This window comes from Gigantopelta aegis, chromosome 4 (genome assembly GCF_016097555.1).
Source record: "Gigantopelta aegis isolate Gae_Host chromosome 4, Gae_host_genome, whole genome shotgun sequence".
Lineage (NCBI taxonomy): Eukaryota > Metazoa > Mollusca > Gastropoda > Neomphalida > Peltospiridae > Gigantopelta > Gigantopelta aegis.
The window spans coordinates 98743273-98762081 of NC_054702.1; the positions used below are offsets into that span (position 1 = coordinate 98743273).

The 18809-nt window shown below is 35.8% G+C and overlaps 1 protein-coding gene across 1 annotated transcript in view; it reads left to right on the top strand.

Moving 5' to 3' along the window:
* Window positions 1-17625, top strand: part of LOC121371544 (cell division control protein 42 homolog) — a 28440-nt gene extending 10815 nt beyond the window's left edge. The window contains exon 3 of the mRNA XM_041497517.1: window positions 15716-17625. Coding sequence (XP_041353451.1) covers window positions 15716-16213 — 498 coding nt within the window. The 3' untranslated portion in view covers window positions 16214-17625. The remainder of the gene's footprint in view (window positions 1-15715) is intronic.
* The last annotated feature ends 1184 nt before the right edge of the window (window positions 17626-18809 follow it).

Sequence of the window (18809 nt, forward strand, 5' to 3'; positions counted from 1 at the left end):
ATAGCACGTAATAATTCCATTTGAATTGTTTTTCAATTTTGTTCTAATGATGTTTTATGCAGTGTTTATGTTTATAAATTAACACACTTTTCACTAATATTTCAAAGACATATAACAGGATAGCCTGGTTTTAAAAATATGTTAATGTTTTTTCAGCAGTGTAGTGTAAAACCACTTAAAAATGAAGAAAGAGAAAATTGTTTTATAGCTAACCCTGTCTGCTATTTTCTCAAGTTTGTTTAGTCACAGCAAGCAATATTTGTTTAAAGGTTGTCCTAAAAGTGTTTAAAATATTTTCAAGCTGAAATAAAGTATATCTGGGATATTTTCCCCCCTTTTTTTCTCCACCATGAAAAGAAGTGTTCAAATTCCCATGATTTTTCGACGAAAAATATTGTGCAAATGTGTAAAATGTTGTCCAATAGAGAAATAGTTTTTCTGATCATTCTAATTGGAAGATGTTGGTTGTGACCGGAGAAAACTGTGTACTAAATTCCTACCTAGCCGCAATGTTTGCCGAGTTATTCACCAAGTGGATTCAGTCTTGAGTTTGATTAAACAACAGTGGTCAAGAGTTGCCCCTCGAGATTCGGATTGCTAGACGTGTTGGTAATTTGTTTCAGTCTCGGGCTCACAGCATACTGGAAAGTTGTTGCTGAATGCTGGCTCAAGAGTGTAACATTTGTCTCAACTCTCTCAGAATGTATGCCACTGTGTACATGTATGTCGCTGACACCACTAACTAAATAGTCTTGTTGCATGTTTGTATGTCGGTGACATTGTTGACTAAATAGTCCTCAACATGATATACATCTTGTATGTAGAGGTGGGGGGGATATTCCAGATATGTAGTAGGTCACAGAATTGATCCACTTAAACTTCAGTAGAACTATATAAGTACCACACTACCATTCTGTGTGACATTACATATACTTGATGGAGCAGCTTAGTATAATGATGTAGTTCAGTTTAGGAAATAGGTCTTCATTAAAAATATATAGATATACAAAATACAAAAGTGCTTTTTAAAATCTTTATTTGATGGTTACAAGTACATTGGCCATTGTAGCAGGGCTAGTTCTGGGTGATCAGAAAATTTCGCCAAATCATCTTAAAATTGCTAAATATATAGCTATTTTCAAACAAAATATTAATTATTACATATGTTCTTAACATTCGCAATTGGCGAACTTGATGAGTGCCAGAGCTAGCCCTGGATTTGAAGACACTGGAAAGTTTTACTGTTACTGAATGATGAGATCTGTGCCTCTAGCATGCTTCAAAATTAAGTGATTCTGTGTGTAAAAGGTGGATTTTTTGCATGTCAGTCACCAAGTGACTATACTTCCTGACAACACTTTAGTCACATGGTTTTGTCAATATTGTGATACTTTTCATTCTTTATTTTCACATTGAAATGCATGCAGAAGCAAAGTCTATTTCACAACCAGTGTACCAGGACTAACGGATCAGATTTAGTGTTTTCCAGACGTTTCAGAGTAGTCCAAATTCATTTGACCAGGCACTTAATGAGACCTCCCTGTTTCATGGAAGTTATTACTCTCACTCCTCTTCACTCTTCACTCCACTGACATTAGTCTAGGAAAGTCATTTTAGCTTCCTTTAACATGTGAATTTATAGATAGATAGATAGATAGATAGATAGATAGATATATGGTAATACCTTAAATGACTCCGCATAATCTAAGTTACGGGAGCAATTAATCAATGCCTTGTAAAATTCAAATTTTCATAGTGAGACCTGTTTAATAGTGATGGCAGCTGGCACTTTGAGAGTATAGTTAGTACAAAAGCTAAAATAAGCTCTGTTTAAATTCTCTAAAAAAAAGGCTTGGAGTTGTTATGTCACACTTATTAAAACCAGAAATAACTATAAAATGGCCATTATTCACTATTGCTGTAATTATACATGCAAGTGCTACCTGAACATGTAGGTGAAATGAATAAAAACCTACATATAAAAGAAACAGTTTCCTGGATTCATTCGTATGGAGGGAAAGCTGTCTTGCAACATATTTGGAGGTTTGAATAATTCATAACTGAATATGATAATAGCTGGTTTTTCACACTGTTGGCATAGGCCAGTGGTAAAGCACTTGCTTAATGCGCGGTCGGTTTGGGATTGATCCCTGTTGGACTATTTCTCACTCCAGCCAGTGCACCATGACTGGTACATCAAAGGCCGTGGTATGTGCTATCCTGTCTGTGGGATGGTGCATATAAAAGATCCCTTGCTGCTAATCAAAATGAGTAGTTCATGAAGTGGCGACATCGGGTTTCCTCCCTCAATATCTGTGTGGTCCTTAACCAAATGTCCGACGCCATGTAACCATAAATAAAATGTGTTGAGTGCGTCGTTAAATAAAACATTTTCTTCCTTCCACACTGTTGGATTTCTATTTATACTGGTCTGGTGAAATGAAATGAATATAAATAGATTTTTAATATGCAGTAAATAATGCACTTTGTTTTTATTTAATATAGTCTTTTGCAAGCCCTTTTGATAAAGTTATTTAGGCTGTTGTATGCAAATCTTGGTTCTTAATATATGCACACTGTAGGTCTAAAAAAGAAGACCTGTTATTGCATATGTCATAGTGTGAAGTTTTTATTCAGCCTCTTAAATATTATTACTATTAGTTAACATTGCAGGCTTCTTGTATTTTCACTAATGTAATTTTACATTGATATGTAATTTGACTCTTTTATTATTGTGTAATAAAGTCTTATTATTTTCTTTTTTTAAATTTGAATCCTCTATTCTCTTATTGGTGTTGTTTTTGTGGGGGGGGGGGGGGTGTTCTTGTCCCTTCCGGTGCCCCATGACTGGTACATCAAAGGCAGTGGTATGTTCTATCCTGTCTGTGGGAAAGGGAAAGTACATATAAAAGATCCGTTGGGTTTCCCCTGAAGATTAAATGTCAGAATTAACAAATTTTCAGTAGCCAATGAATAATTAATCAATGTGCTCTAGTGGTGTCCTTGAACAAAACTAACTTAACTTTGTGTTTAACTTTTATTTTTTATTAGAATATCGGGTGTCAAAAAATCTTTTGAATCCTAATTCTATTTCAGAATTATGGTTGGTGGGAATTAATTTTTTTATATATATATATATACTGAGAGGCATAACTAATGCAATGAGTATTTCACTGAATATTTTCTTATAGAAATGTCAAATGATATATAATGAGTATGCGGACAAATGACATATTGGTAACAACTAAGTGAAAGAGGATTTTGTCCAAATTAGAAAACAATTGAATAAAATGAGTTTTCAGTAAAAAGCATAACTTTGGTGTTCATTGCAACAACACAGCATTGCATATGAAAATCTTTTTGCATGTGCATTGCCTGCTCTCGTTTTCCTATAAAAGCAACACTTTTTGTGTTTTCTGCCTTTTTTTAATATTACACAGTAAGTAATGTTAGAAAATTGCTGTTTTATTGCAAAAAAAACAAGCTGTGTTTTTTGTTTAAAACCACATTTTATTTTTTTTAAATCCCAATTTGAACAATATCTTCTTTCAGTAACAGTTATTACCAATATGTAATTTGTCTGCAACCTTAATATAGATGAAATAACTTTTCTATAAGAAAATATCAGTGAAATACCCACTGCGTTATTTATGCCTCTCATATAATGGTCCATGCACACTATCACTTGTTTTGATGGTGTATCGTCTTTCCGTTTTTCTCTTTGCCTACTTTATGCCAACTGTACACAGGTTATTGTTTGGCAAATTGAGATGAACTGTGGTGTGTTGTTAGCCACAGATCATATACACCGTGTCTTACCTTACTGCCAAACTATGACTCACATGTCACTTATCTGGCTACACCAACTGGGCCACGGTCCTCCATCTTAGTTATCAGCTAGGCTTTCATTTGGAGATTTGTTTCATGTAACTGATATGTTCAGTGATGAATGTTCATGTTCTCAGACCTGTATACAATATTAATTACAGAGTTCAGGCATTTATCTAGTGGTGTGTCGTTAAATGAAATAAGCTTTAACTTTTAACTTTATCCATACATATCTGCATGAATCTTTTTTTCCTGAAATGTACATAATGTTAATAGATCTTATAAATTTTTGATATTTAAGACAAAATAGTTAATAAAATTTTAAGTTCAATGAGCTTTTTTAATGGATTTTATGCACCTGTTATTCATTAACGTTTTCATATAAAAAAAAATTCAAAACAGTCAAACCATAGTGACGTTTGACAACAGTTCCATGTGACGTCATAATACTTGACCTATAACGTGTATACACGTCTGTAGCACTCGACGGGTTAATTGACCAAAATTGCATTTTAGTGAACATTTCTTGTTGATGTTTTTATGTTTATGTTTGAGTATGGGGGTTTTGGGTTTTTTTTTGCTTTGTTTTGAGTGGGTGTGGGGGGGGGAGGGGTTGTTATTTTTTTTTAATGGTTTGCCAGTGTGTTATTACTTTTCTTACATATACATGTTTCTTAAATTTTCATACCTGTTCACTTACTTAAATTTGTGTTTACAACTGATATATTTTTTATTAATAAATAATGTGTAGGTGTTTCTATACAAGTACACCACAGTATCAATAAACTCGACCTGGATAAACTGTGACATCACATTTATTTAGCGTTGACAATGTCAGTGTGATCGCCAGACGTAGGCAAACAGCGTAAATCAATAACAACATACAGGCAGCACACGTAGGTGCACAATAACGTCACAGCCACGACCAAACCAGAACTAACCAATCCTTTACCACACACCTATTGTGTCCCATTGGTGGCCGGTACTTGAATACCTGCACTTCGAGACTTTTCCATACTCAGTGACGATGAATGAACACAAAGTGTTGTGTGTCAGTCCTGTGAATGGCTGAAAAGACACCATGGAGCTGGAGATAGACTGGCTGTCAGCTGGAAACAAACGAGTATGAAATGCGATACCTATGTACCGAGATGACATCATGCAAGTTGGTAAACAACTCTTGCAATGTGACCGAGTTCCTCTCATTCAGAAGCTATCATCTTGTTTTTTACATTGCGTATTATGCAAGTGGCAAATGGTATGCTGTGTGTGTGTGTGTGTGTGTGTGCATGCGCGTGTGTGCATGCACGCATGCGTGTAATCTTATGCTTGTGGTTGTAGTGTGTGGTCATGGCAGTACATGCCAGTGTTTGTTGTTAGATGACAGGCATCCTTTGTCACTTGATTACCCATCTGTGGACCCATTGGGCTATTTCTCATTCCAGCCAGTGCTCCACAACTTGTGTAACAAAAGCCATGGTATGTACGATCCTGTCTGTGGGATGGTGCATATGAAAGATCCCTTGTTGCTAATCGAAAAGAGTGGCCCATGAAGTGGCGACAACAGGTTTCCTCTCTCAATATCTTGTGTGGTCCTTAACAATATGTCCGACGCCATATAACCGTAAATAAAATGTGTTGAGTGTGTCGTTAAATGAAACATTTCCATCCTTTATCACTTGTTTACTTCTCATGTGCTTACAGTCATATACTTTTGTGCTTTTGGTAGATACAGCCACCTACTTTCCTTGCTTACAGATATACACATCAGTGTGCTCAGTAGATATAACTGCCTACTTTTGAATGTCAGTAGTGTCGAATTGACTGTCAGTAAATTTGTGTGTCCACTTGTGCCCATGTAATGCAAATATGGATACAGGTGCGGGAGTGAACATGGATACATTTTATGTGTGTGTCTATTTATGCAGTTTTCGGTATGGTTATATATGTTTTCATAGACATTTCCATACCTACCATTTATCTGTCAGCAAAAACCTACCTACAGCCATACGCTGGACCGCAGTCCTATGTTATTTAATTATGTGTGATTTTAGCTGTGTCCATGTCTACATACTCAACACAGTCAGCTTGACACTGTGGATTGAAGGTTTTGATTGCAGTCACCATTTTCTGTTACCATTTGTGTGATGCCTTATTTCTTTCCATCAGTACATTTATGGTCCTGTTACTGGGGAAGTATATAGCATGTGTCAATAACAAGTTTCTTCTCTTACATTCCGACCACATGTCACACATATATATCATGTTCAGCACTTATTAAACAGCGTGTTCAGATGTTGTTAAACATCAATTTCCTTTCCTTTACAATATATAGTCTGATCTACAAAGATTTTTTAAAGTGCCCTTTTTCTTACAGTGCAATGGAAAGTGCCACTTGAGAAACATAACCTTGAACATTTAAGTTATGAAACAACAGACATTGCGGTAGATAGACTGTAAACACATTAAGGAAAGCTTCTTGTGTGTTTTGTTTTCCTCCGGTGTCTTTGAAGTGGAATACATGTATGGCTTAGCTGCTGCTACACAAAGCTTCTGTCATGGGGGATGAGTCCCCAGTGGGGGGCTGTTTTTTATGTCTCAAAATGCATGTCATGTTAAGGTCTTCCTTGAACCAGCATGTTATGGTGACAGGTTTATTGTGGTAGGTCAGAGATGTCAGGTCAATGGAAAGATATATCCCTATGACATTTTTTCAGCTTCCGTGTTGCCCACTTAAGAAAGCAAAAGTTGAATGCAGGTTGACGGCTAGGTTCAGGCTATTGATTATAAAGTTAATATTTATTTAGTCTACACATTTCGAATACTGCTAAAGTACACTGAATTGATCAACCTTTGCCGTCTGATTCCACTATTTAAGGGGGGGGGGGGGGTTGCTTTTTTAAGTGTACTATACTTTCTTTTCTCTTTTTTTTTTCTCTTCTTTTTTTTCTCTCTTTTTTTGTTTTTTTGTTTTGTTTTGCTGTAAAAGTACAAATGAGCATTTAGAAGTTTGTACTTAGATTGCTGAATTTTGAAAATATATTAAACTGGACTCTTTATTTAAAGGTGTTGGCTAAAATGTTTACAGTATAATACAGTAGCTTTTGTTTTTGTGGGTTTTGTTGGAAGTGGGGAAGGGGTAAATAAAATAACTACTACTTTTGAACTAAAATGAGTTTAGTTTATTAACTATAGTCCATCCCATCCTCATACCAAAATATTTTTTGTAAATAATTTCAGTTTGGTTTGATATAAGAAAAAAGTAAGTGTTTTAAAAATTAAAAAATTTTGTTTTACTATTTTCAAGTGCAAGTTTAACAATTGGTTCAGAAATAAATAACTTATAGTAAATTCTACAGTATGAAAAAAGGCGTTCCCTGTATGTTATGGTGCATAATAAATTTGATGAGTTGTTTTTCACTAGTGGGCTAGCTAATCCATCAACAAGATCAGAAATCACAGATACGGTTTATTTCTGTCTTTTCCAATAATTTTGTGACTGACCAACTTTCTACATTTGGCACTACCTGATAACGTATCTGTAATATCACATTCATTGCAAAGACAGCTGTTTCGTGTGTTCCATGAGAAACTAACCAAACATTGTGAACAACTTTGATTTCTGACATTTCTCTGTGGGCTAATGGTGTTGTCGAGCAGAACAAAGTTTAACTTTGTAAGTACAGATCTTACCATGAAAACAATTGAGTGGAATGATTAACTGTTGCTCTAGTCTGTCAAGTGCTTACCTGAGGTGGTTGCTTCGCAGGATCAAACCACCTCAGTGGATCCATTCAACTGATTGGGTTTTTTCTCATTCCAACCAGTGCACCACAACAGGTCAAAGGCTGTGGGGCTCTAGTGGTGTTTTTAAACAAAACAAATTTCTGCTCCTCTAACATAGATTATGAGGAGCTATATAAGATATGGCCATATTGATAATATATAAATTGACATACTGATGGTAGCTAAATATTACTCTCCTTAAACAAGCCTCAGGGGGAACAATGGGGAGCCAGAGTGATAGCTCCCCTTAAACAGTGACGTCTGAAGAACCTTTGTTTCTGTAACTTAGTAATATATATTTGTGTTTCATTTTTAACTTATTTTCGTGCTTATATCCAATTACGGTTCAAGCACGCTGTCCTGGGCACACAACTCTGCTATCTGGGCTGTCTGTCCAGGACAGTGAGTTAGTTGATAGTAGTTAGTCAGAGAGACGATGGTGTAGTGGTCTTACACCTATCCACTGAGTCGTTAAAACTCACTCTGGGTGGGAGCTGGTACCAGGCTGCAAACCCTGTACCTACCAGCCTTATGTCCGATGGCGTAACCACATCACCACCGAGGCCATTCTATATTTGTGTGCTGAGATGACAAGTCAAAGCTGTGATTCTAAGACAAGAGACCACCGTAAAACGTGTAAAGCAACAGGTGACCATCTTACACTGAGGAGCCAGCACATTTGTGGAACATCAAACACAGATTTATCTTTCTAATGCATCAAAGTAAACAATTAATTTTGCTTTCTGTCAGATGATAAAGCTTATTGTCTTCTCACAACCCAGTCATTGTGTGTGGTTATTTATATACAAGTAGTTCATCACTGTGGAATCTTGGAATTAACAGCAGGTTGGGGAGGGGGGCGCTGGAGGGTAATGACATGTTTGAAAGGAATGTTTTATGACATGAAAAGTTATTGTTTAATAAATGGATGTCAGTAGTACTAAAACAGAGAGATTCAAGTTGAAGTCGACTGTCCTAATTTCATAGACAACTATTTTCAGTTAAAAGCACTAGTTATTTTATACGGACTTTGCTGCAAACAGGATACCATGTACTGTCTTTCATACATCATAGAGCATTGGTTATTATAACTAAATTTAGCATGGAAAAGTGATGAACTTTTGAAATATTTAGAACATTTTATTGTATCCACACTGGCAAGTCAACTTGACATTAAAAAGGAATAGATGAGGGTTTGTTTCAACTTTTGTACCTTAGTGAACTTCTGTTCATTCAACCATTTTCAGTCATTATTTCACCCAGAAAGGTGACACATCCCAATGGCCATTACTTGGTAATACTGGGACAAGCCATTACCTCTCAGGGGTCAATTTAACAGAATGATTCGAGCCTCGCAACACATTATGACCATCAATTTAACAGAAAGATTCACCCCTCACAAAACATTATGACCATCAATTTAACAGAAAAATTCAAGCCTCGCAACACATTATGACCATCTACATAAAACACGAACCATTTTGAAATGCGTCCCTTTTGTTGGTGTATTAAAATGTCATTAGTGAACATTGTGACACCTTTAGTTGATGTGAGTCATCTGTTTAAAGGAAATTATTTCACGTTTGGTCTGCTGTAAAATACAATCAATGATATGATGGTGGATATCACGGTTCAGGCTGGTGGGAGGTGCTCCAGTACAGTTTACTAGAACAAGTCATTGTTCATTTCACATTCATTCTAGACAGTGGGGTTTTTTTATAAAAAAACCTGCTAAGAATAGCAAATGATGAGTCAGCAAAATGGGATGACACCATAAAAAATACATATATTTCCACATTCATAATGTCATAAGGTGCAATTACTTTAAAAGTAGCACTGCGATATTTACTCAATGACTGTAGTTATCTTGGTTTATTTTTCATATATTTCTTTTACTTAAATAAAATTTGTGTTGCCAAGATGTCTCGGAAATTAACTACACCAAAAACGTTCTACTCTTTTTCTTTGTAGATGCACATATTCCAGACATGGCTAGTGCAAGTTTTTATTACAACTTGATTACTTTAAAAGGTTCATCCATGCAGTTCATGTTGCCAGCACTTTAAAATAATTATTATAAGAGCTTTTTAATACTTATTGCATTCCGGTAATCATGTCACACAGTTGTCTTACTTCACCTACTCCATAACTGGAAGCCCCACCCCCTCCTCTCCACACACACACACACACACATTGTCCCCTTGTTATTGTGCTCAAAAGGCTTGAATTGCCATATTTGAACACCTAAAATTCTAACTTTTCCCTCCGAGCATAAATTAAAAAAAAAAACAATTAAAAGATATTTTGGATATTCAAAATCATATTTCTGACACTCATTATACTGCCTGGGTCTTTTTATAGACATACAAATACATATTATACATAACATGGTAAATAAAATGTAGCAATTATTGTTTCTGGGAAACTGGGAAACTCTTTTTACGTGCCCCTATCCACAAGGGTTCAGGCACGCCCACCCCGGATTCAGCCTCTGACTGCGCCAGTGACCGACTCTTTGTGGCATCCATCACAAACATGGTATTTATAGTTGGATATACACAGTATGTGTTTATAACAGTTCACAAGCTTAACAACAAGTAGAAATAACATTTGATGTAATCAGGACGTATTTCAATTGTTGGTTGAATACAGGTAGGTCTGGGGCGTGTGTCAGATAAGCTCTATATATCTGTTTGGAAATGGCATTTGTTACACTGGCGATCAAACACTAGTATAGAAATTAGCTCTTTGAATGTGTGAGCACTGCCTTAGTCACTTGTTGCTATGCTAATGAAACAGTAGTAATACATATTAGGTAGTAGTATAGCATTGCCTTAGTCACTTGTTGCTACACTAATGAAACAGTGGTAATACATATTAGGTAGTAGTATAGAAATTAGTGATGTGTGGGGGAAAAAACAGGCTGCCATGGTCACCTGTTGCTTCACCGATTAGAGGCCCAACCCATAAATAACATACACATAATATATGGGATTTTCTAACCCCTACTAACCTCATTTCATTTTTTCATTTCAACTTATTTCTGTGCTTTTATCAAATTAAGGTTCAAGCACACACCTCAGCAATCTTGGCTATCTGTCCAGGATAGTCGGTTAGTTGTTGGTGGTTAGTGAGTGAGAAAAGGGTGTAGTGGTCTTACACCTACCCATTGAGTTGTTAAAACTTGCTCTTGGTTGGAGCAGGTACCGGGCTGCGAACCTAGTACCACAACACCACTGAGGCTGATTGCTCCCCTCATGTACATCTTTAATATATATGATCATTAACCCATGTCTCTTGTATGGTGGTACATAATGTTTTCACATTGAAAAGTACAGTGCATACAATTAAGTGCTTGGCATACATGTAGTCCGTCAGCACCCCCATCCCCCCTTACACACACACACACACCTATACTCTTAATATATAATGCCAAAAGCCCATATCAGTGTGTACATACTTTGTGGATGGTCACTTAAACAGTAGTATTATATAGAAATAAGTGAACTATACACAGGAGATGTACTGGCTGCCTTGGTCACTTATTACATAATGAGAGTTTGGATGTTTCTGTAGGTGATATACTATATAAGAATAACAGCAGTATATATACACCACTGTACTGTGGTCATGTCCACCAATGTAATATCACTGGCTATGTAACCACTTGGGTCAGTGAGGTGTAAGCCACAAACTCTGACCAGTGGAGTATAAAAATAGCATGTGTCTCAAATAAGCGAGTAACAATGTCATGGTATATGCTGTCCTGTCTGAGAAAGAGTATATAAAATGGGAAGAACAAGACAAAGTTACTGTATTAACGTGTTCAGAACAGACCTTTTCAGGATAATGAATATGAATTATTGGATATAAGCATAATAAATAATAAACTAATATAAATGAAAATAATTATTATTTTAGTTAAATTTCTGTATTTAATATTTTCAATTTTTTTGTCTTCCCTTTTTTTTTTTTTTTTTTTTTTTTTTTTTAATTTTTTTTTTTGGGGGGGGGTATAGAGTAATGTAAGTAAACATGCATGTTCATGTGTATATTAAAACTAACATAGGAACTGGTTATCAACAAGGACTTTGAAACAAGCACACACAACAAACAATGCCTTTTTGCAATGCCTAGGTGCAATGTTGTGATTATTTAGACAGTGTCTGTACTTGTTAAAACCACAGTGTCTCGAGTCAAAGCTTAGGTAGCGAGTCCACCTGAAGTTGGGTCTGCTTCTCTGGGGTGGTCAGGTCAATTTCCACAAAACAAGTGAAAAAAACAAAATGGGTCTTCACACATTTGAGGCAATTCACACGTTATTACAATACTGAATGGATATAATATGAGCGCTGATGTGGATATAATTAGTCACACAGACAAACACTGGATTTATGCTGTGTATGGGTTTGCGGGGCTGCCATTCAATTGAAGATCTAAGCTCATAAAACGTGCACCTGACCGTGAATTACCCTCGGGCAGTTTCCATAAAAAAAGGTCACTTCTGTTAATCAGTAGTGGTTGTTCTGTGCACCATTAACCTTCACAAATAGCTGGGGCCCTCGCGTTACTCAATGTTGTCTAACCTCTCTACCTGTTGCCTCCTTCACACACACACACACACACACACACACACACCCACACCGGGTGAGAAACGTCCAGTAGTCCAGTGAGTGGGTCGTCTTAGGGACCTGGTAGCACTGCAAACACTGGAGAGAAGTTGTCACTTGTTTCACAGTCCTTTGTCATGTGTCGTATTGCACGTCAGTTACCAATTTCAGATCAAGTGTTAGTTTTACGTGAGCTCCTCCAAACGGAGAAGTTTTGATCTCCATTCAGTTTTTGAAACCTTGTTCCCTTTGAAGTCTTTTCCATCTTTATGATGTATTTAACATGTTTGCTTACCTCGTTCATCTTCCAACGTTTTTAGGATCAGATAATGGAAAATGCTACTTTAACTGAAGCATTGTAAGAAATAAAGGTTTTTATGTTGAATTAGTTTTACCAGTTACATTAACTATGCTAGCTACTTTTTGTCCTTTCTGTAAGTGTAGTCCATTTGGCAGGAGCGCGTTTTTACATTAGTCTTCTTGTTTACATTATGATTACAGTATGACACCTAATAACTGGAAATAAAAAATGTTATGGAATGTCATTTGTCCATCATGAGGAGGCCAGGTATTGTTAGAACAATTTCCTTTCCTATCACTTGGTTGTTCCATTATTTTAGCTGGAGGCCCTATGTATATGATAATATGTTTTAGTATTTATGCAAGATAAAAAATAAATGGAAAATAGATCAAGAAGAATGGATCAGGGAAGGGTAATATTAATAAGTTGGGTCACATATGACAATATTCATTGTTTGTCAAACTTAAAAACAAAATTTAAAAATATATTTTCTTTTTCAGTTATTGTGATATCAGTTTTAAAACTAAAACTAAAGGGCAATGATTGTTAAAACTGTTAACAAGTTTTAGCATAGTCCAAACAAACATGTTTGGTAGTAAGATTATAATTTCATAAAGTAATAAATGATATGTTTTTGATAAGAAGTCTGGTATGATGATAAATGATTAGTAGTATTGTAAATCCAATTCAATATTTTCAGTTTCAAGTAATGTTTCATTAATTATAATTATATCAAAAGTTCATTGCATATGTGCTATCCTGATTATGATTAAATACATAAAATACACCTTGCTGATGCTCAGTAAAAGTAACCTATGTGGCAGCAGCAGGTGTGGGGTTTTACACCATCATATTAAAACTTTACTTGCAGATAGCCTGTGATAGAATGATTGAAATTCAATTGAAACGGTTCTATATGAGTATGTTCAATTCAAAGTTTATCAGCATAATGAATTGTTCTTTGCTGTAGATCTCAAACAAGTCTGATAAATACATTCAAGTCCATAACAAAGAAAATAATGACTTTTCCATGACTAAAAGTCTTCAGTGTGAATATTCTATAGATATGGATTATGTCACAGTTGTACTTGAAAACGGCCACTTGACATCATGCGTGATTTCTTTATGGCTTGTGTGGTAATAAAATATTTATTGCGCCGTATATCTTGAACCACATGAATAATAATAAAGCATTATGAATACATTGAATCAGTAGCTGAAATGTTTATTTGTCAGCTGGTGTACATGTAAATGATGTTTGACATGTGACTGGTTGGGTTTTTTTTCTCTTTTTAATTCACCAATTATCTATTTTTATCTTTTCTTTATCCTTTTCGAATAATTATGCACACTTTTTATAGTTATAAATATTACCCTTTGAAATGATGATTCTGAACGTGAATTGTCTTGGACAAAGGATGTAGATTGTAGGGTTTTTTTCACTTGTCACCATTTAAAGAGTTCTTTTAAGCTGAACATTATTAATGAACAGCCATAACTCACATGGTTTATGACAGATATTGGTGCAGTTTCCTAAAAAAATAAGCCACCCAAACAATTGAGCAGATGGGGTTGGATACTTTTGAGTCAAGAGCAGACGTCAACCACTGAAAGCAGACGTCAACCACAGGGTGCAGACATCAACAATTGGCTGCTTATTCCTACTGAATTTGTGTTTTGAGTGCTGTCTTTTTAGAAGCGTATTGTAAATGACTAACTCGGTGATTGTTGTTCTGCATAAAGCCCAAGTTCTGCCTGCCTGCGTGCCTCTATTAGGCTTCTACTGCTCTTGATCACGAGTCAAAGGCCCATTGAGGCCTTTTGATCTCGTCAAAGAGGCCATATAACACAGGCCTTTGTTGACGGTCACAAGATCACCTGTAGCTTTTACATTCTGGGTGGTGCTACAAAATTGAATCATGATGGCTTTTGAAATAAATAAATAAAAAATAGAAAATGTCTATGAAAACAGCAACTGGTCACCAGGTACACAGGGCAGATTGCATGGGTGGTCAGTGAAGCCTAGGTCATCATATGTCTTTCCTTCCACAGAGTCGATGGCCACCATTTGTTCCAGCCAGATTAAATTATTGTTTATTCAGTATTACCTTCCACATAATATCTGGTGCTGTCAGGAAACATCTCAATTATGTTTTTTCAAAGGCCATGTTTTCAGTGCTGGTGTGTTCCAACTGTGCTAACATCACAGGCTATAACAACAGTGTGATCACAAGCTTCTTCCTTCCTTGCGGTTCACGCACCTCCTCGCACCTCCTCACCAGCAGTGGCAGACCACAACTATTTAATAGGTTCCTATACCTAACCTCACACAATAAAAGGGATTACAATGTACAAAGACATATTTCTCATGTTACTCACTGGCCCATTTCCACCAGCGATTATTTGGTGACTAATAAACGATGGGTTATAGTGTTTACTTAAGATAATTGTATGGGATGTATCTATCTTTATGTTACATACCTTGAACTACCCAGTTTGAACAGAATCGCTAAACCCTGTACAAGATGTAGTATTTTTGGTTTGGGAAACTTGTTTACAAGCATACCTTGTTTAAGGTGGACAGAGGGAGGGATTATTGATATATAAACCATAGGCTTTGGAAGATGACATGAGTGGAGATGGGGTTATATATTAATTTGATGTGCATTTGGGGGCTGGGGACAATGCTGTGTCTTCAGAGTTAGGCATGCCAGTGCCCATTGCACCCCTCCCACTTCTGACTCCTATGTAAATGTGTGCAAAGTTAAAATATTCATCAAGAATTGCATGTGCACAAATAACATAGTTCTTAAAGTATTTATTTCCTTTTAGTGGAAGTAATTAGTACCATATTTATGATGGCATGTTTATTAAATCATTATGTTCAGTTGGTAGTTCATCAATAAAGAGATCAATATTAATATAAATAGCCTGACCTTCCCGAAATCAACTGTTTATTCATTGCTGTATTACTGGAGGTTGCTTATTAATGTCTGTGATTTAATTACAGTAACTAATATGAAATATCGAAACCTGGCCAAAGAGTTGCAGATATTTAGTAATTTGTATATTGGCTTTGAGCTAGACTGTGAAAGGTTTTGTTGATATTGGACTATTGCCACTGTTTATCGTGGCTACCATTATTTTTGTTATTTCCTCTACCTATAATCTCGTCTTTTTGTTCTTGCAGGATGACTTTGACAGTCTGCGTCCATTGTGCTACCCCAACACCGATGTCTTTCTCCTGTGTTACAGCGTCGTCTCGCCAACATCGTTTCACAACATTCTCGAAAAGTGGGTGCCCGAGATTCGAAAACATTGCCCCAAAGCTCCGTTGATTCTTGTTGGGACTCAGTGCGACTTGCGAAATGACGTTAAGGTCCTCATTGAGCTGGCTCGCTACAACGAGGTTCCGGTCCCTGAGAGTGACGCGAAGCACCTTGCGGATAGCATCGGTGCCGTGCAATATATTGAGTGCTCGGCGCTCACACAGAAAAACTTGAAAGAGGTATTTGATGCATCCATTCTTGCGGCTCTGAACATCAACCCAGCCTTCAAACGTGTGATAAGTGCTCGGAAGTCAAAACGGAACAAAAACTTGGACGTGCAAACCCAGTCTGTACAGAGTAATACAACCACCAGTGCCAAGAAGAAAGCAGGATGGAAGAAATTCTGCTGTTTTATGTGATATATAAATATATTATATTAAAAATGAATTAATTAACCTATGCAAGACACATCAGAGAAATGATATCTGTAATACCAGAATGTGTGTGTGAAGGAAAATTCCAACATGTCTTCCAGAGCAATTGTTTTAAAACAGCAACATGGCGTCTGTTGTTTTACAAACTCGATGCAATATGACTGAGTAACTGACCAGTGTAGATCTTTGTGAGACTAGAATGGATGGTTTGGCATGATCGTTTTATGTACACTTGACAGTGACAAAAGTATGGATGACTTTTATGAGAGACAGTTCAACCAGAATGTAGATTTTTCCAATTGCTCAATGTGTGGCTACCATGGCCCAGAAAACTACAAGCACTGTTCTGTGACTCACAAAAACAACAACACGAAAACAAACACACAAACTTTATTTAAAGCAGTTAACACATTTTCTCTTCATATGTTGTTTTAAGTTGTATGCTAGATCACAATATATAATTGTATAAAGAAAGAAGAATTGTTTATATTTTAATTTAACTTAAGAGCTTTCCCATTTTGTTAAATTTGAAGAGAAAATTTGCTAATCGTGTTTCCCAGGCATCATTGTGGCCAGCTGTCTCAAGATTCCAACCCTATAACCGCTGGCAGACTTATTCTTATTTGTCTTCTTATTCGTCTTCTTATTCGTTATGTTTTGTTATTTTAATTTAATATTTTGTTGTTGCTTCAAAGCTTTGTGTGGTATCTTTCTTTTTCTTAAAAAAAGGATTTGCCATCAAACTGAGAAAGGTAAATTGTTCAACCCTGTTGATCATGTTGACATCACACTTTCAAGTATTTTTATTTCTGCATATTTGTATATATAGGAGGCTCATAATGAATTGTGTTCCTACACCTTCCAGTTGTGGACAGTGATGGAATTTTTAAAGTTATCAGGCAAATTGTTGTTAAATCATATTTCTAATAGCTACTTGGCAGAATGTGATGATTTTTTTTTTTTCATCGCCATGTATATATTAAGCAGATGTATGACAAATCAAAAATATTTTGTTTTGAATTTAATGGATTTATGTAGCAACATAAAACAGCTCCAATTGCATCCAGCTCAAATTTGGCTTTTGTATTGACTATATTAGTTTTTTATTTATTGAGTTGATATGAAGAATTTGTACAGATAGCAAAAACACTATACAACTATTTAGCCACACCTGTCTTTGTTTTTAAATTAATATTTTTATTCAGATAAATCACACAGAATGAGTCGATTATGATACTGAGATTTTTCTTTTGAAGGTGTGTTCATATTAAACTAAACTGACCTGGACCTTATCACCACAAATGTTTTAATAGCAGGGCCTCCAAGAGGAATTGTGCAGGAACATCTTATAGTCGACTTGAAATAAATTTGGTCAATAAACTTTTATATGAAAATACTGTTTTTACTTGTTTTTGTTTGTTGGTCAGTATTCAAAACATGTAGCATTTCTGCATCATGTATGATTGTCAGTTTAATAGTAAGAATGATGGCATTTACAAGTACTAGTAATATTAATGACTGGCTTGATGTGTGGTCAGTCAAGGATCAGTCCCCATCTGTGGGTGATTTCTTGTTCTAGTCAGTGCATCACGACTAGTATATCGAAGGTCGTGGTATGTGCTATCCTGTCTGGAATGGTGCATATAAAATATCCCTTGCTATACTAATGGAACTATGTAGCAGGTTTCCTCTAAGATTATGTCAAAAATAAATGTTTGACATCCAATAGACGATTAATAAATCAGTGTGCTCTAGTGGTGTTGTTAAACAAAACAAACTAACTTTCTGCTTATACACCATTATGATCTGGCAAAGAAGTGATATTATGAACACCACTACATGTTTATTATGATCCTGTTATGTATTCACTTTTTTGCATTCAAACTAGTCCGACTGTAAAAATCAAACTTTGATGTTTCCAAAGAAAAAATGGTTCCATTAATTTACAAAAAATAAAAGAAGCAGACAGGAGCAGCAATTTTGGTTTTAAATGAGGCGATGAGTTGATAATTTTGTTGGTGTAAAAAAAATAAAAATTGTGGGGTTTTTTGGGTGAGATTTCTGAATACAACTGTACTCTATGCACTCGTATCTGTGAGTTGTTTTCCTCCCATTTATCTGTTACCAGCGCAACTAGTACATTTCTGCTGTTGATCAACCTTTGCCACTGTTCAGCTTTCAGAACATGAGAACATTTCAACAGTTAGTCTGACTAAAGAGAAAAAAAAAAAAAGATAATTCATCACATGTTGGCAGTTTATTTCCTGCCAGGTGTGAAGATGTTCCTCTAATTCTGCTCATTTTAGTGGCGAAGATAAATGACTATTGTGACATTCCTGTACAAAGACATTCATTCACTATTTTTTTAAACAATATTTATTACTGTTAAAAATAGCGGTCTGGGGTTTGGCCAAAGATATTCACTATTGAAATGTACCTCAATGGATGGTTCCATTGCAATATGACTCGTGAGATTTAAACTATTAGCTTGTAGATGTCATGGGTTGTGGAAAATACATCATAATTGCATATTTTAGCAGAAAGCATTGAAATTGTCTACCCACAAGTGAACCTTTTTTTT